Here is a 24,086-nt window from a genome sequence, read left to right as displayed (position 1 = left end):
TGATACTCCAAAAGTAACAAAAGATAGGGAACCACCCGAAGAAAGAATCGCCATACTACCCCTTACAAAAATCCAAACGTTCCCATGCGATCTACTCTAGTCTGCCTCTTCGCCTGCTCGTCCGCATCATCCGCACCCTGCCCCTCGTGGCTTTCATACCCTTCAGCCCACTGCATCCTCTCCACTCCTCTAACCCCACCGGTCACCGTTCTCTCCTCCTTCAACTTCGAATTCTGAGATCCCACCGCAGCGACACCACTATCACCCCTCCGATGTCCTAACCCATCACTGACACCTCCTTGTTCCCTATTATTCACTGCACCCTCAAGGCTCTCTGCCCATTTACACCATCGTTTGATAACCTCGTCCACACGCTTAATCCCATCCCTCGTCCCCGGTACTGCAAACCACTCTTTATGAACGGTTTGACAAGTTTCACATACGTGCGGTTCATTGTAATAACCATCTCTCAACTCAAGATGAATTAACCGCTCAACTCTATGCGAAAACGGAACCTTCTTTGCTCCAAGGTTCGCAGGAGGACTAGATGGTTTCCCACTTAATGGAGTTCTAACACTTAGGCCTGGTGTTCCGGGTGTATGTGCCGGTGATGGACTACCACTTTTGAGCGATGCAGCGGATGGCACATCCTGAAGTGAGACGTACGGATAGTAACGGAGTAATTGGAGGTTATAACCGCACTGCTGACTCCACTGGTGTAATCTACGTTGAACATTCTGTGCCCGTCCGATTTTTAATAATACTCTTTTTTCACCGGGTTTGCTACCACCTGGGGATGATGGCGCGGCACTGATGCTAGCTCCTCGACTACGTCGGTTGGAAGTGGGGCTTATAGCGCCACTTTCGTCGTCGTCATCATCGTCGTAGGGATCTTCGACTACACGAAAGAGAGCTGCTGAGCCGGGGTCTTTGATGTAGCTGTTTTTGCGAGGTTTGAGGTACCCGTTGTTGCTTGGTAAGGGAGGGATATTGAAACTGCTCACGGTTGGTGGCGCGGACGCTGGGACTGGCAGTGGTGCACTGGTGTCGTCTTTTAGCCAGAAGATGTAAATGTAGCCTGGCATATCCTTCTGTGAAATGGGTTTTCGCATTTCGGTGGTGATTTTGGTGCGAGTTTTTGCGGAGAGATGGAGAGGAAGGGTGGGTGATAGGGAGCTGACGGCTTCATCGGGGAGAGCGATGCTTTCTGCATCGTCACCGTCGGAGTCTTCGTCTGCGGAGGAGGATGGGAGTTCGTCGTCGTCCATGTTGGGTGGGTAGGGAGTTTTGTCCCAACCATTGTGGACATGGATGTTAGGGGGGTATTCAAGACGGATTGGGGCGTCGAACTTTAGATGTGGAGGATGGTGACTGGAAGGTCTCGAGGGAGCTTGTTGAACCTGTTGCGGTGGTACCGCCTGGTAATTGCCCTGATAAGGAGTCGTATTTATTGGAGGAGGAGGTTGATGAGTAGGTCTAACAGACTGCATTTGGGGTGGTGCCTGCTGGTGCTGTGCCTGGACGTGTGGTCTTGGAGGTGGCGTGTCATTATTGTCTTCAACTGAGAGACAGCAAAATAACTGCGCCAGTAACGATGACCGCTTTGGCCTATAGCTATTAGGCCGGGGCGGTGGCGGTTTGAACTCGTTGTTTGGAGGGTACGTATCTCCTGGAGTCTCGTCTATCCGTCCCATTGCAGGCGCCGAAGGACGGTGGGGCGGATAGTGCTGTTGTACTTGCGATATCCCGTGGGTCCCTGGATGTTGGTACTGCTGCTGCTGCTGATATTGGCCGTTTGCTTGAGGATCCTGATATTGACCATTCATGTGAGGATATTGAGCTTGGCCATTCGCATCAGAACCGTAAGGTGCCTGGTCACTACCCTGCGCAGCTCCATTCTGCTGGTTGTGCAGGGCATCCCAGATGGCATTCTGACTCTCCCCAGGCTTTTTGGCAGTTTTCACGATCTTTGAATCCTTCTTAGCTACCGTATTCTTGCTCACGACCATGACTTCATCTGCATTCAATCGCGTCTCTCTTCTGATAAGAAGCTGGGTCTGTCCAGGCCCAACCTGGCTATTAGCAGCCTCAGGCCCTAGTATAACCTCGACTAACGAATCAAAGCTGGTTCGTCCCTGCATCCGCCTCTTCTTCTGGCTATCCGTTCTATGTAAAACCACAGTGTCGGCTGCTTGGTCTTTATGTTGCCAGCAAAAGAACGCTTCTGCCGGGTTGGGTTGGCCGCCATTGCTGCTACTAGCCGTAGATTTCTTGCCCGAAGGCGCCTTAGCGGTGATATTCCGTCGACATGGCTTCCCACTACTAATGCTGATGCCACGACAGGTAGTCGCCGGGTCTAGGCTGTCGGTTCGCCCAAGACGGGCTTCGAGGGCTTCTGGGGTGGAGGCTATGTACGGCATTGTATGAACGCTTCTATGGACGATTCGAAGCCAGTGATGCGAGCGAGATGTTGTGCAAATGGAAGTTATGTAAATGAATGAACGAGGTCGGAACAACCGAGAGAGGGAAGGGGTTTAACTAATAGCGGGCAGCCAAGTAAACAAAACACCAGTCAGCCAAGGTCCCTTCAGCCACCAAGAATACCCCAAAGAACGGAGGTTATGAGGTGTCAAGATTCAGTCACTTACCCATGGAGTCGTTCGCCTCCCCTGCTAGATGCTGTATGTCCTCCGTCTAACGGTCCTATCGTACGAAACTACGTCAGCAAAGAGGTAGTTATCGATTGAACACCATCCAGGAGGTTGCCTGGAAATACTCGCCTTAATATATACCCCCCTTCATATAACGCTGCAAGGCGGGAATTCGAGCGTTCCTGATTCAGCGAGGCACATCGCCTCACAGCCGTCGCCTGCCTGGCACCAACTTACATGTAGACGAACACATCGTGCATGTATACAGTACTGTGTATTCAATGCTGGTGAGCATGCAGCAACAAACAGGGCCTGAGCGAACGAAAGGGGCAAGGTCAAGATCCTGCAAGGTGCATATGGGTGGGTTGAGAGGTTGAGGGCGAGTGGGACTGCTCCTTTGACACGCGGAGCCGCCCTCCACAAAGGGCAACTGCACGCGGCCAACCGAACACGGCCGATTTCCAAGTTTGGCAGCGCGCATAAGCCACAACAGGCTCCTATTGGCTCAGCCACATTTTGACATTTCCCCCACCAGGGCAGTCAGGATCATATCGATAGGCTTCATCCTATGGGGAAAGTCTCCTGAGAAATGCAGACGGTCCGGTTGGAAATAGTAGCCGGGTAGAAGCTTATTTTCTTCAAATCATGAGGGTGTGCTAGGAAATTATCACAAAGGGCCATATGGTTAATTTTCTCGTCAGGGCCTGCATGTGCGTCTATGCAATGCGCCATTTGCTAATTCAAGGGTACACGGCAATCGGTCATCAAAGTCATTTTTAAAATTGCCATTAGAACCGTTTCATTGTTATAGCATTTGAAGTTATAGTCGTGATTATGATACACCGATATCCCGATGTTTCGACCAGACTTAAGTCTATACATAGAAATAGAACTACTATACTTACGCTGCTATGATATACCCCTCGGCTAGAAAACTCAGCTCATCGTGTAACAATATCCTAAATATAAAGACTATACTAAAGTAGGAGAACTAGGACATTTGAGTTCAAATAGAGACAAAACGATCAGTCAAAACGACATGCAGTAGACGCTGTATAACCTCGGGAAACTATTTCAGAAGGTTTGCTCTCGGGCTTACCGCCCACTTAATCCACCCATGCACATACATCCCCAAACCCATGGACCCCATGTCACCCGCATACCCCCATACGCGTGTACATAAGTATTACATATGCATGTAGATTCAAAATCACCTAAGTACCGGCGATCGAACATTTTCTTTAAATTTTTTAATCAGTCAATCGATCGCGAGAAACGAATCCGAAACCCGGAAAATGTTGCATTTTGACAATCCTCCCCCGTCCATAGACGGAAACATGGCGTACACCCCGGTAAAAGGTTATAGCTATATCTTATCACTTATAGGATCGATGACTAAATGCGATAGCCAAGCTCCTATGATCCGTAAAAATCTCCATTCACTTCCTGACTTAGGTTTCCGTGGGTGTAATTATATCTGACCATTTCGGTGTCTGCAAAGGTCTGGACCTTTGGGGGCTAGGGGTTTGGGATAATAACCCTTTGGTGCTATAGTACTTAGCCAAGCCTGGGTGCCTTGCTACCTTAAGCGGCTCGAGAAATAGCCGCTTATGAATATGATTTTCTTACATTTCTTATGACGATCTAGCAATGTGCAACCTGCAATGCAATTGTGTGTTTTCTTTTGATACCCCAAGTTATTACATGTACACTTCAGTACCCCCACTGCACTAGCTATAGTACCAAAAACGCCATACTCTTGTACATATGTACGATTTCCTCTTCAACTACTAAAAATATTGAAAATCCAAACTCTAAAATATAAGCTAAAATGCTCACAACGGTTCGCCAACCCTTTCAAACCCATTGAGATCGACAAACCCAACTCCATCCATCTTTTTCGCCGTATGTATGAAGTTCCATACCCTTGTCTATCACGCTATCCTGCCCTAGAAATATCACATCAAGAGCCTTAGTGCCCAGCAATTCAGAAGAAGAAGACTGTAAGCGACGCCTTAGCTGGATAGTAATAGTCGTAAGACACCCAAGGTTTATAGTAATAGGAACCGATGTCAAAGGTCGACGTTCGGTTGCATTCGTATTACAATCCGCCCGTTCACCGCCCGGCTTGCGGATTTGGACGAATCAAGAGGGTATTGTGTGCCGCTTGAGATTTGCTAAAGCAAGCGCGGAGTAAGTATCTCAGAAGAATAGAGCCTTTTGATATTAATACTTTGAAAGGCTTTGATGACGTATTTGATTTTTAGATAAAGTCGGTGTCAAGGGTAGGGCAAGATTTAATTCGTGGTAAAGTCTCCACTAAAGAAACTAATACTATCAAGGGAAAAATCGACATCCTTTATACTTATGCCTACGAATTGTAACCCGACCCCTTCAGCTGTTTCGGCAAGCATGCCACCAATGCATCAACTGCCCGGTTTGTCAACTCCATCCACCATGCGTCTTCAACGAGCACAAATCCCAGCCAATCACGGGTACATACGTATCCGTATGCGACATCCGTAGACAACGTTTTTGGATGTATCAGATTCGGGTTGTTTGAGATCGCTTGCTATGGAATTGACTCAAAAATAGAATTGTACATATACATACTTGTGCGTCTGACAAACGAGATTAATTTTAAAGGTTTCAAGAAATCTAATTCGGCATTTCTACTGATATCTTTGGTCAGTAAGGACGTGGATATCCAGTGCGTTTCATGGATCGTCGGCCCCTGTATTCCAGAACAGGCTACCAAAATGCAACATTTACAACAAGGTTTTGCTAATAACTCATACACGAAGAACGGTGAAGTTCGCCCCCATTTCCGGCATCAGTTAAATCCGATTACCTCGCTTTCCCGTCGGGCTACCCTACGGAAACTTCCTTTTCCGAGTATAAGCCTCAATTCAAAACACAATATTATAAAAACTCCGAGCAAAAACAACACATCTTTTAACAGAATATTTGAGCCTCGCACAAATGCTAAGTTTGATATGATGAGACACCAACTTGCAGCACAGTGCAGGGAGGAGCAGGCAGTGCAGAACTGAGTAACCAGGTTCGGTCTACTTCTAGTCTCACGCTTAGATAGTTATCGCATTTCCATGAAGCTATAGACGTAGCGCTCGGCTAATAATAACGTTGTTCGTGATAGCCTGCATACAACTATCCAGCTGATGATACCCTCCCCCATGTCAAAAGGTAGCTTCGAAGTCCAGGCGCGGATTAAAAGCGGGGGGCAGGAAGGAGCTCGAGAGGGGTAATATTCATTCTCTGTCCGCAACCGATCGTAGTCTCATCACTGAGAATTGTCGACTGATTTTCGAATGGCTCCCCTAAGCTGTAGGATATGATGCAGAGTTAAAGCGCGTATAAAGCAACAACCCTGTGAAGCTTGTCTTAAAATCTTACATCACTTATAATCTCTACATTTGCTTTACTGAGCTCTTCTTCCGGTTAAATCTTTGCGATCGATTAGCCCCGAGCCGAAACTCCGTCCATTGGCTTAGCTTTCGGGAACAACTATAACTATAGGAATTTAAATAATGCTGGAGGAGAAGAGGATATTTCCCTTAGTCCTGGCTTCAGCCAAATACCACAGGTATGCGAGTTTTATAGTACACGCACACAAATACGTCAGCTGCAAGCATGCATGCAAAGTAACGGTGAAGAAAAGCCACAAGCGCTTAAGCGGATTAAGCGTAAGAAATGGATTGATTATATATATAGCATTATATCAATTGCACTGCAAGATTAATTCTAACCTGAGAAACATATAGCCCTCCGGGCGGAAAAGACTCGGGATTTCCCTTTGGAATTAACGAACACGTCAGAAAGCCAATACCACAACTAAAATCGCGATACCACAGGCTCTATCGCAAAAGACCGACAACATGACCGCTTTGGAAAATATGAGAGTTTCGCAATTTATCAATGGGAGAGATACAGAGTCAGCTACTGCACTGTCTACCGAACTTTTTAGTAGCCGTGCACGCGCATCAAGTGAGCTCCTTTGAGCTATAGAAATCGCAGAAAATACGTTTCTCCCTTTGACAGCAAGACTTGCTCAACTAGCAGGACGAGATGCGTCCATGAAGCCCGTGGCACTGGATGCACCAGGTGAACTTCTTTACCGCGATTCCTGCAAAAGGCCTGAGCCAAAGTGCATGATGTGCAATCGTTGCCAAGTAGCGTCTTGCGAAACTTGTTGGCCAGAGGCTCTACCACATAAAGCGGCGGCGAATAATCTAAGAGGAGTCAGAGTACAGCGGCATGAGCCAATAGACCTAGCTGTAGAAGAAAAACTAGACCGAATACTTGAGCCTCAAATCGGAGAGGAAGACCAAGAGGTTTTGTACAATCCAGACGAGGACACAGCTTGATTTGCCGTCATTAAAGACGATGAGAATGATATCATTTCCAAGAGCTTGGGCACTATGGAAACACCGTTTCAGGGCTAAATGAGAAAGCCTATCCTGCGCTTGTATCCTTCGTCGGATTTACTGGTAAGAATTCAACTATGAGTACCTACAATCTTGTTAACTAGGAACCTCCGTTCTAGATTTAGACTGATTATGGTTTAGAATGTTCTCTGTAAGGTCCGGAAAAGCACAATCATCAGAATGTTGATGGAGCTTGACTACCCTGGTAAATTGCCATGTGAAATACCAGTAGTTCAATCAGCAGCGTGTTATAGCACACTTTCAACTTCTGGGGACGTTCACTTATTCTGTGACCCTCAACCTACAACTCGGACAATGGTCGCCCCATACTTTACACTGGTTGTGAGGGCTTAGAAGGTGGGGAGCGGACGCCGCTAGGCTCGAGATCCCTCACACATGAGAAAACAAAATTCAAAAAGCATCGGAGCAGCTTGCCAAAGCGAAGCCTTTGTTTAGTCGGGGAGACAGAAAGGTACAACAGAGCTCAAAGCGCGAACTCAAGTGGGCAAAAAATGATGCGAAAAGAAGGCGTGAATACATTATCTCGGAGCTGTATCCTCGGATTCTTTTTGCATTCTCAGATGTAGTGGATTTTGTGTTACAGGAAACAAAATAAGCTATCCTATAGTTACAAACCCGAGATTGGGAGACCTTCTAACCATATGCTTCTTCGTCTTCTTTTCAAGTAAACTGGAAAGAGCGCGGTATGAGCGTTCAAATTGTCCAGGATTTGTTAAAACTTTACTACGACGGGACTAGAGTAGTGCGGATTCCTCGAAAAGGCCAGAGTAACTTGATAAAGCAACAGGTCTCCCAACTTTATGGGGAGATAAAGAGCGATGTTCAACGTTCTCACAGAATGAAAAGAGAAAGGCGAATGTTTATGAGTTCCACGGCTTTTCAGATCCATCCACAGTCGGCTTACGACCACTTTGCTAATAGTCTTAGCACATATTTTGACTTTGCCAAGTCAACTTTTGCCCACAACCCGATTCCGTCGGACTGTGGTGGAAGTATTTTAAAATTAATCTTAGGTGTCAAGCAACATATCACTGAAAAAAGTAAAAGGAGTAGCTCCGAAGCTAGTAAAGCCGAGTTGACTCTCCGTAGGGTAGCCCCTACGATCGCTTCGTGCATTCTGCTAGATGCTGCTCACCAACAGATTCCCGGTAAGCATTGGAACGTTCGAACTTCGTTTGCCCTATTTGTGGATTCGAATAACTTTAAAATTATAGGCACGGCTTCAAAGATCTTTCCTGAATATGGACCTTCCTGCGATGATGCGTTCACAGATTTTTTCGACCAGCATTTGGAATGTGCGTATAGGTCCTACCAAAATCCGCTGCGTCAATTACAGAGTTGGTCATAAAACCAAAGGTCACCGGGACTCCAATGGGAAAACTATTGCTGCTGATGAATACGTCGCCTGCTAAAACCAGAATACATCGAGACCTTTGGGAATCTAATACTAGAATCCTTCGCCTCTATCGAAGCCAAATTGAAAGGGCAAAGTAACGGAGAATCCGAGAGCAAAGACGAACTTACATTAGTAGCAGATCTTCATAAAAATGATTGCATGGTACCATTTTACAGGAGCTTCGGTGGCCCAAGCAACTTCATTAGCCACGCCGCCTGCCTCGTCTGCTTTTTTCACAGTCCGGAACACCACTTAAAGTGCGGCAATGTTATCTGTACTCCATTCCTTCAAACATATGACACCCCACTAGAAGCTGGCTGCATCAGAATAGCGTACTGCTCGATGCATCCTAGTGATCAAAAATTCTGGCCATCTCAAGTATTTGCAGTGAAACCTCCATCTGCAGAGGTCCGCGTGCTATCACTCGACGGGTAAGAGATCACATTACCTACTCCTTTATCATCATTATTTTTTTTTTAGAATCCCTGTCCTAACATGCAGGCTGCCTGCGCAGAGGAGGAGTACTTGGACTCAGCCAATTGATTTTCCTCCAATGCCTTGGAAACGCTCTTGGTCACGATCTTCGATTGTCAAAAAAACCTAGGAAGCGTAAGCCAATTTGTCCTTCAAGAATTATCCTTCAAGGTGGATTATCTAGCCCAGTCATAGAGCTCGAGCTACATGCGTAACACCCGGATACTTGAAAGAATTCGCCCATGTTGCGTCGAAGGAGGTTTACTTGGACGGTGGAATCTACCACAATAATCCGATCTTTGCTGCGGATTCAGAACGCAAACTAATATGGTCAGAGGTTAAGCACTTACCTCTTGGCATTGTACTATCGCTCGGATCTGGGTACAACTCGAACCCTGGACCCAAGAAAGAGAAAAGGTTTCGATCCCGAGGCGCTGCGGCTCGAGCGACTACATTGGATCGCCACAAACCATATTGAAAGTAGCACCGCTTCAGAACGAACCTGGAACACCTGGCTCGAAGATGATGGTTTAGATGCAGATTCAGATTCAGAGCCGGTTTCAATCTAGCGAACCGAAAACCGATACGTACGATGGAATGTAAAATTTGACGGGGTTGACGACCCTCCGCATTTGGACGACGTGGATTCTCTACCAAAGGTCGAATCTAAGACACGCAAACAAGTTCAAGATGTTGATAAGCATATAAAGATTCTTGCGGATCAGTTGGTATGTTCGAGTTTCTACTTTGAGCTCGACGATCGCGACAAAAAAGGGGTCGTATGATACAAATGGAGACGTTGACAGCGTTCACGTCAAAGGTATGTCACCTTCATATGAGTTTTTTTTGGCTTTCCCGAAGGAGATCCATGCTTATCGTTGAATCTTGAATACCAAGGTAACATCAACTGCCGCTTGGGCTACCACAGTCCTGATATCGGTAAACTAGGTCGGCCACCCTAGCGCGTAAACAGTAGCCGAAACTTAGACCCATCCTGGAGACCATATTTCATTATTCGAGAAATATCACCATGCCCCAGGGACCTACCTGTAGATCCCATTTATATCTCTGAAGTTGTAATGTCGCAAATGATGGATTCGAAATGTAATAAATTTGTACTGCCACAAATCGAGTTTATTGTTTCTAGTTGAGGATCAAAGTTCCAATCGGTGTACTTAATTTCAATAGGAATTGCTCCTAAAAACCCGTTCTTACGGCGTGCAAGAATCGCGGGTACTTCTTTGACTCCCGGCTCTGCTAGCTATAGGTCTTCCGCGGACTCGCAAGAAAAGGATACGGATTGAACCCAGAGGGACAGTGAAAGAGCCTTAAGCTCGAAGGAATCGGTATTAATTCATTTCCATTTCCCTTTTCCTATTAGCAAATTACCATAGCTAGTACTTTTTCTACCCTCGTAACTTTCGAAGCACCAATCCAGCACCTAAGATACATATACACTTGCTTCGTGAACCGGGCCCGCCCGGGCCTACGTAACATACAGTATCTAGACACCGGTGCTTCCCCTTCAAACCATAATACCAACATCCTAGGCTAGATCTAAGTGAGATGGTCACGAGACTGCAAGCCTCCATGAGTTGCGCGTGTGTCTTTTTTCCAAGTCATTCTTTGAACGCATCACGTGTTCGTGCGATAATGTAATTAGTCTACTCTTGGCAGTCATCTATTTCACCGTCTCCAGGCTTCGGTGATTCTTGAGGTTGGAGATTTTAATCGAATAGAGAACTCCCGTTTTCTAACACACATACCCAAGCAAGTCCGGCCGTCAACCTACGATCCCAGGAACCCCAGAAAAGACTCAACCGGCCCACCTATGACTCCTCTACCTACACCCCGCTAGAACATCTACGTCCGTACATACGTGTCGCATGTTAACCTCGAGCTCGAGACGACGTCCGCGTGTGCCAGTATATCGCGATCTCAAATTCTCCTCAATATCGCGTTTCAGAAATAACCTCCTTAAAACTTCTCACCCTTAAATCTCATGATCATAAGACGAACTTCAAAGGCCCTCTCGAATTCGAGATTCTACTATATTAACTAACATTCAAAGTCTACCACAATTAACTAAAAACGACAAAGGATATTTATCACCACGCAGCATTCAATTTTCCCTAACTACTAAAGTTATTTTTTTCTCTTTTCCTCTCCCACAAAACAAAAAAGTACATTACATTCCCATCAGGAGGACAGCAATATACCTTCCAACTTTCCACCAGAGTTCCTATAAAGTCTAGAATCGGAAAAGGTTGGAGAGAAAAGGTTGAGGAGCGACAGAAGAAAGCGTTTTAACACCAGCTAGCGGGTGGATGGAAAGGGTTTTTTTGATCCGGAAGAGTGATGCGCGTTATTGTGAATCCTCTAAAAGTCATAGAATACCAGGGAGCAAAAAAGAAAAAGGAGGAATAATAAAGGGAAACAAACACCGTGTAGCCATCATGAGAAAACCCCCAAATCCCGCTTCACCGGGAGGAAGGAGCAATAGAAAGACATATGTAGACATTGGGAAGGAAAAACAGAAGAGTGCGAGAAAAGAAAAAATGCGAGTTGGCAAAAACAATCGACCATTCATTATATTTAACGACTAAAGGTTGTAGAGTTAGTTTTGGATATTCTCAAAAAAAGGTCCAGTAGATTTGCAAACTTACTCCTCTGCCCACTCGTTCTCACGTCTAATCTGGTCCTCCTCCTCGGGAGTGAAATCGTTCTGGATGTTAAAGGTCTTTCTAATTTCCTCAGGAGACTTTCCCTTGATCATATTGGCAACGGTCTTGCAACCGACATCGAGAAGTGGCTTGATGTCGAGGTAGTTGGCAGCCTGTGGCATTTCACGTGACCCGATTAGCAACGTGACCAATTATCCAGGTTGTAAAATGGTGACTATTCCTGGAGGAATGACCTACCAAGATGATCTCAAAGAGCATTTCCTGGTCGACCTGCATGAATTTCTGGTCCCACTCCTCAATATCTGTCGACTTCTTGCGGGAGTCGCTGTCCTCATCGGCTGGTGGTGGGGGGTCGTTTCGGTGATGCTCGCACCACTCGATAACCTTGCGAAGGACACCTTCATTAACCTGTAATATGTTAAAATTAGTTAACCCATCTGCAAAAAAAGCCATGTGGATATGACAAGTCGGAGTTATTTTAAGGGGATCGGAGGGAGATTCGGAATATCCATGGGGATCTGCAACCAGATGCTTAAGGCCAGATTCTCAAAAAGGCCATTAAACATGACGCATGAGGTATGCAGAAGGTACGGGAAAATCGGAGAAGAGTGGAAAGCATCTGGAAGGGCATCTGGAACTCACGTTGGGAATTGGGATCGCCTGGTCTGGGGTTTCGCCGACATCCTCTAGCATGTTCTTAATCAAGATCGATCGCTCAGCGACCTCCTTGTCTGCGAAGAAAGATAAATAGTTAGCATTAGGATTCGACGTGACAAAGTGGCATGTTTTCGGAGGTCATGAAAACCCCGCTATGAAGCTACCACCACCACCTAGCTAGCTAGCTTAGGACACAGCTTCTCCTCGGGATAAAGAGAAGCTGTGAAGCTTCCAAAGACAAGGAACCGGGATTTTAGTACTTACCAACTTTCATCTCGACATTGTCGGAGGAGAGTAGGGTAATCTGCGACATCTTTGCTGGTTTGTTGGTGTTGATAGCTTTTGATGGAAGGAAGAGTGAGTATCGAGAGTCTGGGGAGTCGAGAAGCTGACTGGCAGACGGATATCTTTATAAATACGCGTAAACGTTGGATACAAGCTGTTCTCAGAGGAAGCTGGAGACGAAGCTGCGTGTGACGGTGCTGGTGGTGGAGATGATGTCGGCTGTTGAGGTTGATGTTTGATGAAGGTGGAGTGGGTGAGTGAGGAAGAGGAGAAGTTGAGTTAAGGTGGGATCCTTTCTCACTTAAAATAGTACGGCCACAACCCACACCACAAATATAGGCACAAACACCACCACTCCTTACTAACCAATACTCTGACTATGATCCGGATGAAACAATTATTTCCCATTGATTGACTAACATCCCATGCCAATGTGGCAGAGCTATCACGCAAAATGGATGAATCCCGCCGCTCCTTTGTTCCCGCAGCATGGCGGGGAACGGTTCCACCGCCTTCCACGCATACGAAATGTCCATATCTGGATATTCGTTATGATGTGCACTTGCGCAGTCATAGCTCACGCCTAAAAAGCTACGTGCTACACCATAGTGCATTATTCTTCTTCTTGTTAAAAACTAACTCCAAGGATTCGGCCCTGGCTAGTACCGTCCAAAGACGCAGAGTTATGTTGGGTTCGGATCCAGGCATGCATTTGCATTACATGGCCAAAAACTCCAACAACCAAACTATGTTAGCTGAATGTAAAAATTCCTCAATCCGATTCGCAATCAGATCTAATTTCTGGAGGCAGCGATGAAGCGGACAAAGAGATACAAGGCTGCCCATGGTATTGCTCATGGCCTTGCCATGGCCTGGCTGTTGTTCCTTTTGTTCGTCATTAGTGGGGTATATTATCAGCCAAGATTGCTCGAAATGGCCATTTTAAGCTTAACCCACTTTGTTCAACATGGAACTTGGATCCGAGCGAACACACATCGGTGACTCAAGCAGAAAATATCACTGAGACGAGTACGTGAGAGCCTTTTAGGCGCCTTGCCGCCGCGAATTCTGTTGACACTTCTGGTGGATGCCGAAGACGCAGCCTTGCATCACCAGGCTGACGCCTGTGACGGATTTCTTCCCTTCTCTATGAACTTAATACATGTTTGTTGCGAGGTGACGATGCACGTGTGATCTAGGCCTTAATGGTTTCAAAGCCGCGGGAATATGACATTTAGCTAAGGTCAGAGGTTGTCAATGACCGTCGTTTTGTTCGGTCGCGGTCGTCAGCCACGAGGAACACCCTTGAGACCTGACCCTGCGACTAGGACGCGACTAGGACGACGAATACACTCGACATCACAAGTAATTTAAGCAGTCAAGTACTTTAATTAGGTAGTTAATATACCAGCGGATTATATATCTAGAAAACAGCCTGTTTCATTGTAATAATCCCCTTATCGCCCTTGATCAGATAAAAAGTAGAACAAAGGCTACCTTCACACACACGCACACACAACCACCTTCCTGCCATGCAGCAACCAGAATATAAAAAAAGGGTCATATAGTATGATACACTCAAATAAAAGGTAAAATAATAACAGCAGAAGAAAAGGCTCCCCATGACAGGCTCATCATGTCAGAAAGCGTATTAAAAAATTTAGATACCAAACAACATGCAAAGTCGATGAAATGAACGACTGGCTGACCATGTAATAAAAGTACACCGAAGTAATAAAGACGGTGGATGATTCGAGCTAGGGCAACATAAAACAAAGACCATGCTTCCCGGTTTTAGTTATAAAAATATCTGTCAAAGAAAAGAAAAAAGCCCCTATGCGCCTAATAACACCGTAAAAAAACATAGGCAGGCTTTGCCTGTGACTTCGTAAAATGCAAAACTTCCTTGATAGTCTGTCTGTTTGTCCGTCCGTCCTGGTGACCAAGCAAGATACGCTGGTACGGGACGTGGCGAACACTCAACAACTTGGATACTAAGAGGGACGTCGTTCGGGCGGGTCCAGAAACAGTCCAGGGTATCCGGTGATGGTGGCTCTGAAGATAAAATGAACAAGAGGAGAATGTGAAGGACAGGAAAGTCCAAGTAATAAGGATGGAAACAAGGATTCTTGACATTCGGCAGCAAAGAGCTTGGCACGTCTGTCTGTCGGTTCGCGTTTGGGTCCTGAAAAGTGATGACGACCTTCCCACAGTATACGGCGGTATTTCTATTCTCCCTCTCTTTAAACATATAAATGAACTCCGGTACTCCATGTGAGGCCTCGCAGGTTGGAACACTCCCGGAGGAATTCGCTGGGCTCTTTCATCATGCGATTTCAGACATTCAGAGAGAAGCGGCTGCAGGCCTGGTACGTCTTCTCCGACTAGGCGGTTACTAAGCGTACTTGGGTACCCGTTCTAGGTCTACACCCACTTCAAAATTCCGAAACGCGCGTACCACCAGACCACTAGCGTTGTTTATCTGGCCTGGTCCCCACGATAACGAGGATCATGAGGAAGAGGACTAAAGAAGCCTGGGCTCGGACTGCGTTGGGGGAGTGCTTGGTATGCAGCAGGGAAACGCGTCGACGGGACGGGCGACGGAAGCAAGCGACCAGGACTAGACATAGCCGTTGGTGGTGGTAGAGAATGAACACTCGATCCACGGCTTTGATGAGGAGGGGGGCTAGGCCCGGGGAGGAAATGATGGTGAGTTGCAATAGGTGAGAAAGTAGCGCCCCTATCCATAGGGAACATCCTATTATCACTCCAACGTCTTGTTTCCCCAGTAAATCTACTGCCATGGTCTGCTTCCTGGTAAAGAGCTGATGGTTTTAAAACTTCCGGTGGCGGCGCAGGTCCACTAAGTGCGAAACCGGGTTCGGCCGACGGCTCTACAATTCTGCTGCTGAAATTGCTAGCTCTTTCATCGATACTACCCTCTCTTCCGAATGATGGGGGCGGTGATGCGGAAGTGGCGACGAGGCCTTCGTCTTCCGAAAAGGTTGGCGAAGGTCCCTCCTGGAGTGCTGGAGACGGTTCCTTAGGTAAAGATGGTCCGGGGGAAAGTGGAAGTAATACTTCGGGAGTGTCTGGGATGTGTTCTCTCTCGGCTGCAGCCGATGCAAGAACATCCAACAGTTCGGCTTCGACTTCAGGTGTCAGGTTCTTGGGAGCGGATTCGCTGCTGGTCTGGAGCTCCTGGGTTGCGACCTCCAACAATTCCGAAAGGTTGATATGGGCCTGGCCCGGTTCGTCTGATAACTGGAATTCCTCCGCTCTCATCGTCGAGACCAGTTCTTCTCCTCCTTCGCGTGTCGGAGACCTGTCCCTCTCATTTGACGTTGGCGGCTGTTCCCTCTCATCAAATCCTGGAGACCCTTCTCTCTCAAACGACATTGGTGGCTGTTGCTTCTCATGCGATACGGCACCTTCGTTCGGCACCAGAACTTCGTCATGTTCTGGAATTGCTTTTGGTTCCTCCTCCTCCCTCCCCTCCTCGTCTAAATCAAAATCCATGCGGTTATCATCCACAAATTTGAACCATTTACCAAGCCCGTGGCCGCGGGATCCCCAGATATTGTTGTCAACTTCCTCCTCGATGTTTCTCGAATGTGTCTCGCAGGCGGTCTTAAGGATGGCCGTGCTTAGGTCTCCGCCGGTCTCCTCGCATTCCTCGATAATCTCATCCAACTTGTCGGGGTGTTCAGCGGCAAAGGTTCGGATGATGTTAGAGAAGTGATTTTTCTCGACAGCGAGCTTTTCCAAACCATCGACGATTTCGTCCCGGATCTGGCGTCTCCTCCTCAGCTTAATGTGCTGGATTCGATTGTCCACTGCCTGCAACTCGAAATCCCTCCTCATGTCGCCAATCTTGCGAGTCCTGTCTCGCTGCTCGGCTGCCTGTTGCAAGCCTGCAAGATAAAAAGGTGCGCCAAGTCCTGCTTCAGAGAAGTACGTCGGATCGTGCTGGGCCAACCTGATTGCTTGGTCGGCCAGTGCCACATTGGCACGCTGGACATGTCGCCTGATCTTCCGCTGTTGTCCAACTAACTTTTGGCCCCGCTGGGCGCACCACTCACGTGTGACCCTGTGCTCTACCCTGTACCCCTTCTTGATACTCCGCTTCATCGGCCTCTTCTTAGCCTGGAGGTCTTTGGCTCGCATGTGCTGAGCTAGTGCAATGATGTCGAGCATGTTCATCCCCTCCGGCATCTGCTCTCGGAACTGGTGGGCCAACGACCCGACTGGGTGGCCGACTGGAGCGGCCGGGGCGGCAACCGGTTGTCGTGGTTGACGCTGCCTCCTGAGGAGCTCCGACTTTGGTGGGCGCCCCCGCCTCTTCTGCAGCGGCTCCTCCGGCTGCGAGACCTCTACTTTAAGGGGCTCAAGTGGAGGCTCCGCCTTTGGAGCCTCTACTTCGAGCACGGGTGTAGATGGCTTCGGGCTCATTGGGGGCGGAGGGAGAGAGGGAGGGACCGAGGCGGGGAGGGTGGGTTCCGGTTGCTGAATTGCTGCTAGTTCAGCATTTTCTAGGAGTCTAGGCTCCTCCCCGGCCGCCACGTCGACGGACTTCTTCTTACGCCTCCTCTTCGGAGGACGCTCCTCTTCGGCATTGGCCTCATCAGCGTTCGGAGATGCTGCTTTCTTGTTCCTTGGTCTCTTGTTACGGGGGGTCGGGATCAGACCCTCAGTAGATGGGGCGATTGACCCTTCCACCACGGGGCTGATAGGGGATTGAATGGGAGGGCTTGGTTTGACAGAGGAGCCCCCCACTACCAGTCTTTCGGTCAGCGGTGTCACAGACTCCAACTTAGCAGGGCTAAGTCGGAGTATGAGGAGAAGAGTCCTCTGCGCCGGCTGTGCGACCTTCTTTAAAACGACGCGAGAAGAGCGCCGAGGCGCATCTCCTGCGTCGTCTACAGAAGGAACGGCCCCAGAGCTCTCACCTTGCGGCTCAGGTTCGTTCTCCCCTTGACCAACTGGTGTTGGCAGCGCGGCAACTTCGGGGTAAACTTCTTCCCCGGCCAAAGCTAGGTCATTGGGAATGACGGTGTGTTCATCAGAACCGCCGCTCGTCCGCTTCTGGGCCCCCCTCCGGGTCACCATTTGAAATGGCACCGTTGGTGCCCTAGCGCTGGCTCTTCTGTGCTCGCCAGCATGGGCCTCGGTGGCCTCGGGGTCTCCTGAGGGTGGAGCGCCCTGCATAGCCGTATCTTTCTTGGTACGCGCCATGACCTAAATTTATAGTCCATGTTAGCATTTAACTTCAAAAATCTCATATAATAAAATAAAATAATTGTTCCAGACATGGGCCCAGAAAGAAAATGCATGCGAGCGTAGACCAGAAAGCAGTAAATATGATGTGATAGACCCTGATTCCATGTCGAAACGATGAAACCGTCGAGGATCTCCGAAGGGGAAGAGTGAGTAAATTGGAAGTAGAATATTACCAGGGCGGGATGACTGAAAAGGCCCAACATGTTTGCATTCCATTTGATATGAATAAATCGTGATTAAAAAGGGTGCTACCGCCACTGATGGCCCGATCTCGTATTTCCACCAGAAGGATTTTCAAGAAATCTTTCCGTAGGTACGATCACCTTGAGAAGGCGACGATAGAGAAAACGGAGCCAGGAGTGAAAGCGCGTAGACGTGAAAAAAATCTCGTCGATTATTCGACAGTGGATATTTGGGGGTAGAAGTGAAATTTGATGCTTCGTTGTTTTGAACCTTGCATGCTTTCCTTTGTGGCGCATAAAATGCCAGTTCCTAACGGGACGAGCCAGAAAAGGAAGGGCCAGCTGGGCAAATTTGCAGGGGAAGGCGTGAAAACGGAAAGAAGAGACTTTTCGTGCAAACCACGGCTGATCAACCCAGCCGGAAAACCATGCATCCTATTGGCTGGCGTCGTCAGATGCTGGCGAAAGCCAAACGGCCAGCCTGTAGAGTATCGTCGATGTCGTCGATCAAGGAGAAGGCGAAGGTGAAGATTGGGAGAGAAAGGCACGATAAAAACGAAGATAAATGGTACTTACTTTTTGTAGTTACTTTTTTTCTCGAAAAAAATAACAAAAAAAGGTGTTTCTCTGCAAGAAGAATGCAGTGGTTAGCATCGAGATACCCGAGAGAGAATAAACTCGTGCAGAAGGAACAGTGAGATCCAAAGAGGAATAAGAGCGACGATAGAAATAAAAAATGATATGAGCCGTGTAATCCGATGGTAGAGAGGGGAGTTTGTATTGGGATATACGTGGGAAGATGAGGGTGATGGTGAAGGGTGATAAAGGTATTAGGGGAGAATTGTTCGCAATGAGAATATTTGCAACAAGAATCCAGGAATAGCCACCTAGATAGCACCGTGATTACTCACATAGAACCTGGGTGAAGCAATGCAAAATTCGAGAAGAATAAAATATTTCTCATAAATAGATGACGAAGGAAAGCAGAAGTAGATGGAAGGTGTCAAATTGGTGATGATGGTTGGAGGGAGGTGAGTGGTTGGTGATGAGTGATGACAAGGGCGAATTTAAAACGGAAAAAGAGCCAGAACTGACAGCAGAAGAGAATACCAAATGCAAGAAGATGGTACCAGGAAAGCCGGAGAGGTATGTTTTTGAAGATAATTCAATGATATCACGTATCGATGCAGAGAGAGGTTGATGGAAAAGAAGCAGAAGAAGAAAAAGAAGGCTAACCGCCGTAGACAGGTGATATAAGGGATTATTACCAAGTTCTTGATGGCCAAGAGCAAAGCAAAGCAAATGCGATGGCGAATCGACGAGAATATGATTTTTTAGGAGCGGTCTGAATGGTATTGAAGAGGAGTGAGAAGGTGTGATGTGGCAGAGTAGAGGTTTAGGTGATGGGAAGGTTGTGAATATTTTGAGGTTAAGAAAACCGTTACAGCAATAATTACTTAGATGGCAACACCAAAAAAGAGCCGATGCAGCCAGCACCACCAGAACAGCTGGGAGAAAAATAGCAGAACACTTGTAGAAGAATTATCACACAACAGACTCAATGTTCTCAACAATTGAGGACCGTCTGTGGGATAACAGTGGTGGTTGTGATAGTGGGGATCCTGGTGATGATGATATTTGGTTTGCTAGAGAGAGGTGGTGGAAAGAGGAAAGGAAGAAGAAAAGATGTGTGGTGGAACATCAAGAAGAACAAGAACAAGAACAAGAACAAGAACAGGGCCCGCTTTGGCAGCGTCGCAAATTTCAACCACTTGAAAGGAATTTGAAACGCCTATTTGATCGGATCCAGAACCACAAAGCCTCTCGCCGTAGACGGTTTTTTCTCGATGGAGATACCTCTCTTCAGATACATGTCGCTATCTACGGAAATATCCTCCGGTGGTGGAGCTCGCGAGAGTCCTACCTATTTCGGCTCCCCTAGGTCCTCTGCCTGAGGTTATTATATCCCAGTCGACGATATAAACTCAAAAGACTCTCCCCAGTCAGAATCAAGTTGCCCAGGTCGAATACATCAGTTATTTGCAAGATGGCAAAGGAGACTCAGAATGAGAGAAAGGCATCGATGCATCGTGTTCTACTTCGATAAGACACTCTCGACTTCAAGCGACAATATACGTCAGCACTGCAAACCCAGGCCAATGCAGAGTCGACTTGGTCCCGAACTCCCAAGAAAAAATAGGACCAAGAATACCGACTGACGTATTTTCGGGTATCTCGGGTGCCTCAGCTCTCATTTCCTCAATTAGGTGTCCTGGGCTCTCTGGCGGAAGGCCCTCAATGCATATCAGGCCAGGTCGTCCTAATTCCCGACTCCAGCCTGCGACTTTTACAGACACACGATATAGTTAATACGGTTTATACGGACTCTTTCACATAATTTGGAGGGCAAATACGGTTTGGTCTCGAGATTATACCGCAGGCTCTCTATCAGGAATATTATTTACAGCAATATACAGGACCTTCAGCTGCTAATCGCGATCAGATAACCAGCTAGTTCCTAGGCTCCTGACGGAATCTTCCATGGTCTGCTTGTAATTAATTACCTGTGAGTCTGGGCTCTTCCGTATAGAAACCAATAGTACATTGCAAGCAAAATACTAACAATGAAAATATTAAGATACAAATCGACCAAATAAACATGTATAGAGCATACCCCCAAGCCGGTCTTCTTCAGGTACATTCTGATTGGCGCTATCGCCCATTGTCCGAAAGCCATGCGAAATACACGTCTACGAAAAGAATAGAGAACATTCCCTTGGCATGTCGTGTGACAGGGTTTTACCACATACGGCCAACCACCATATATCCCTACCAACGATCGATACCCAAATCAAATACAGCTAGCAAGACGATTTGGCCGAGGCACTACCATAGATGTCTCGAATGCATGAATGGATTTTGGAGATCGAACCCCCAGTATCAGTATCAACATCGTCGCTATGGAAAGTCGTCGAAGCCCTGCAGCCCGATTTGGGTTTTCTTTCAGACTCGAGACCCAGTATGCTTCTAATATTTGCAACACCTATTTGTCGAAGGTTAGACGGTAGGACTTTGATTTTGCAGGACACTGTCGCTACGCGAAACCTTGGGGCCTTGTTAACCGAAGCACGTCGACGGAAGGCTAAAATTGATATCTAGGAACTCAAGACTAATCTAGGAATGTGGAGCTCTTGGCCACAACCATGTTCAAAAATGCATACACTCACAATGTAGTACAAAATCATATATTCTTCAGATCCGGACTTGCATTCATCGATTCAATCATTCCCAGTCAACCTTACAAACGCTCCTCCAAACCAAACCACTGTCAACTAATTACATGCACCCACGAATTCTGAGCTGCAAATTCGATTTTTAGCATCCTCGATGAACTCATTATTATTCATCCCATAGTTCGGAATTTGGTCAGACCGACGGGCCGGAACGACGCACCACCCTCAAAACAGCATACCAGTTTCCTAACTGGGGAGTTCCTAGACACCTCCTTCAGGCGAGCGTCTATCCCCGATTTCACTCCTAGCACCTCTCCCGTTTCAACCCGCCTTTGACAACTACAAAATGCAAATGCACGCAAAAAAGATGGACGGGCTACGCATCTCTCAAAAGCCTACCCGCCGATTCGAGTCATTCATCCATGACACAGCATGCAAGAGGGGTCTGGTAAGCCAGGAAAGAGCTGCTGTGCGACAGTCCCATTCTGGGCGGTGACTCAATCCGTTTGATAGTGTGGGCGCTATCCCGTCGTAGTTATTTTTTTTTTTTCTGCGCTAAGCCGAAGCAGCCAGACCAGTGGAACCCAAAAAAGAAATTTCTTTTCTTGCTAAGCAGGCAACCTTAATCTGACCCCTTCGCAAAAAAAAGATCAAAGAAGCGAATTATATAAGATTCTGTGCAGTGCCAGGTCTTTCGAGGTTATCTATATCTTAGAATCTTCAATTCGTACTTTTTTTACATTTCTTTGTTGGCTAAAAAGTCGTCGAACTCCACCGTTTTCTTAAATATCCATCACAGCGTTTGGTTGGGTTCCACAGCCTCCGGCAAACTTCACAAACTTCACAACCTTCAATACCCCGCCAACCTCACCTCATCATCACTTCTACATCAGCCTCGTCCATCACACACCACAATGGCCGTTCGCGCTCAAGTAAGCTCGATCGCCTTGCGTTCACCAAGTTCTCATATTGCCGTACTAACATCAACTTCTCTCATAGTTCGAAAACTCCAACGAGTACGCCCCACCACCCCGCCCCCTCCTCATCCCACGGTGAAAGGCTCGAATGGACGACTAACAGCATCGTTCAAACTCATAGAGTCGGCGTCTTCGCCACATTAACAAACTCATATGCCCTCGTAGCTATCGGTGGTTCGGAGAACTTCTATAGGTAAGCAGAGTACAATAGAAACGGCAGGCAACTACACCTCCGGACACCGCCCTCCAACATCAGAAACCACAGAGTCAAAACTAACTCTACCTTTCCACCAACAGTGTCTTCGAAGCCGAACTTGCAGATGTCATTCCAGTCGTCCACACCACCATCGCTGGCACAAGAATCATCGGCCGCCTAACGGCAGGGTAAGCCAACCCTCTCGAATCATCCCTCCGATCCTCCCTGGCCACTAACAACTCCTCCAGAAACCGCAAAGGGCTCCTCCTCCCCACCTCCACCACCGACCAAGAACTCCAACACCTCCGTAACTCCCTTCCCGACTCCGTAAAAATCCAACGAATCGAAGAACGTCTCTCCGCCCTCGGAAACGTAATCTGCTGCAACGATCACGTCGCCCTCGTCCACCCTGACATCGAACGTGAAACCGAAGAACTCGTTGCCGATGTCCTAGGCGTAGAAGTTTTCCGTCAGACTATTGCAGAAAATGTCCTGACAGGGAGCTACTGCGCTCTGAGTAATCAGGGTGGAATCGTCCATCCTCAGACGAGTATAAAGGATCAAGATGAGTTGAGTAGTTTGCTGCAGGTTCCTTTGGTCGCGGGTAGCGTCAATCGTGGTAGTGCGGTTGTTGGTGCTGGTATGGTGGTTAATGATTGGATGGCCGTCACTGGTTAGTGTCCTCTTCCGACTTGTCGGAGAAATTCTATTTTTGTTTTGTTTTTGCTAACCCTGGCATGTAGGTCTTGACACAACTGCCACAGAATTATCGGTCGTCGAATCGGTATTCAGGCTAGGTGAAGGACAGGCCCCGTCGAACGTACAATCCTCGCTGAAGGACAGCTTGGTGGAAAGCTTCTACTAAACAGTTCAAGTGGTCTCGTTCATGCCCAAGTAACATAATGGAAAACTTGCCGGAAGAAACATGACATTTCAAGGAGAAGAAATATAGCATGAGCTGATGCAAAATGATATTTTTTTCTCGGGTTGTGGGATCCTATATGCGATGTTATATCTTAGATAGGGCATATAGGGCAAGAGAAGAGGAGGAATGTATGATATATCTTTTATGGTCCTTGACGACACCTAATACTTTTTAGACGAATGAACTAGGCCTCTTGGGCCTTTCTTTTCGGTTATTTTGAATACCGTCTGTTCTCTCTGAGTAATCAATGGGGATGCCGACACCCTCTTAGGACTGGCTTGACCCGTAACGTTCAGTACGAGCTTACAAAATCCTTGATTGCGATCGATAAAACCACGAAAGGCACTTTATATTACAAACAACGTATCAAATTCAATTATCGTACACAGAAATCAATGACTACCATATCACACTACGTTTGTAACTATACATAAGTATATATATATTGGAGTGGTGTGAATTAGTTAACGGTCCGCAGATCTGGGTTTCTTGGAACTCGATCATGAGCGATTAAGCCAAGGTACCTTGAGACCTTCGAATATTTTCATAGAATAGAATAGAATGCATCAAATCAATCAATAATATATATCTCTCCAACTAGCTCGTCGACTCACTCCGACGCCTAAACCTAGGTCTTGAGATCTCTAGACCGACTCATATATACAAACCATGCGTTGGTA

General features: G+C 47.1%; 4 protein-coding genes across 4 annotated transcripts; 1 reads left to right on the top strand and 3 right to left on the bottom strand.

Annotated features, from left to right (window-relative positions):
- Positions 1 to 62: 62 nt before the first annotated feature.
- Positions 63 to 2,420, bottom strand: DFL_001273 (uncharacterized protein; the record flags this gene model as incomplete). The annotated part of the gene is made up of 1 exon (XM_067629865.1): positions 63 to 2,420. One exon carries the CDS (start codon positions 2,418 to 2,420, stop codon positions 63 to 65), a length of 2,358 nt encoding a protein of 785 aa, XP_067495843.1.
- Positions 2,421 to 11,582: 9,162 nt separating this feature from the next.
- Positions 11,583 to 12,641, bottom strand: DFL_001272 (uncharacterized protein; the record flags this gene model as incomplete). The annotated part of the gene is made up of 5 exons (XM_067629864.1): positions 11,583 to 11,589; positions 11,654 to 11,823; positions 11,909 to 12,079; positions 12,314 to 12,402; positions 12,593 to 12,641. The coding sequence occupies 5 exons, from the start codon at positions 12,639 to 12,641 to the stop codon at positions 11,583 to 11,585; spliced, it is 486 nt and encodes a 161-aa protein (XP_067495842.1).
- A 2,450-nt stretch (positions 12,642 to 15,091) lies between these two features.
- Positions 15,092 to 18,096, bottom strand: DFL_001271 (uncharacterized protein; the record flags this gene model as incomplete). The annotated part of the gene is made up of 2 exons (XM_067629863.1): positions 15,092 to 17,851; positions 18,067 to 18,096. 2 exons carry the CDS (start codon positions 18,094 to 18,096, stop codon positions 15,092 to 15,094), a joined length of 2,790 nt encoding a protein of 929 aa, XP_067495841.1.
- Positions 18,097 to 22,222: 4,126 nt separating this feature from the next.
- Positions 22,223 to 23,346, top strand: DFL_001270 (uncharacterized protein; the record flags this gene model as incomplete). Its single annotated transcript, XM_067629862.1, has 6 exons — positions 22,223 to 22,240; positions 22,308 to 22,324; positions 22,407 to 22,478; positions 22,583 to 22,669; positions 22,730 to 23,154; positions 23,225 to 23,346. The coding sequence occupies 6 exons, from the start codon at positions 22,223 to 22,225 to the stop codon at positions 23,344 to 23,346; spliced, it is 741 nt and encodes a 246-aa protein (XP_067495840.1).
- Between the last annotated feature and the right edge of the window lie 740 nt (positions 23,347 to 24,086).

The sequence above is a fragment of the Arthrobotrys flagrans genome (genome assembly GCF_004000055.1).
Source record: "Arthrobotrys flagrans strain CBS H-5679 chromosome Unknown unitig_15, whole genome shotgun sequence".
NCBI classification, from domain to species: domain Eukaryota; kingdom Fungi; phylum Ascomycota; class Orbiliomycetes; order Orbiliales; family Orbiliaceae; genus Arthrobotrys; species Arthrobotrys flagrans.
Note: the sequence above shows the minus strand (reverse complement) of the source record. Positions and strands in the feature narration are given on the sequence as shown.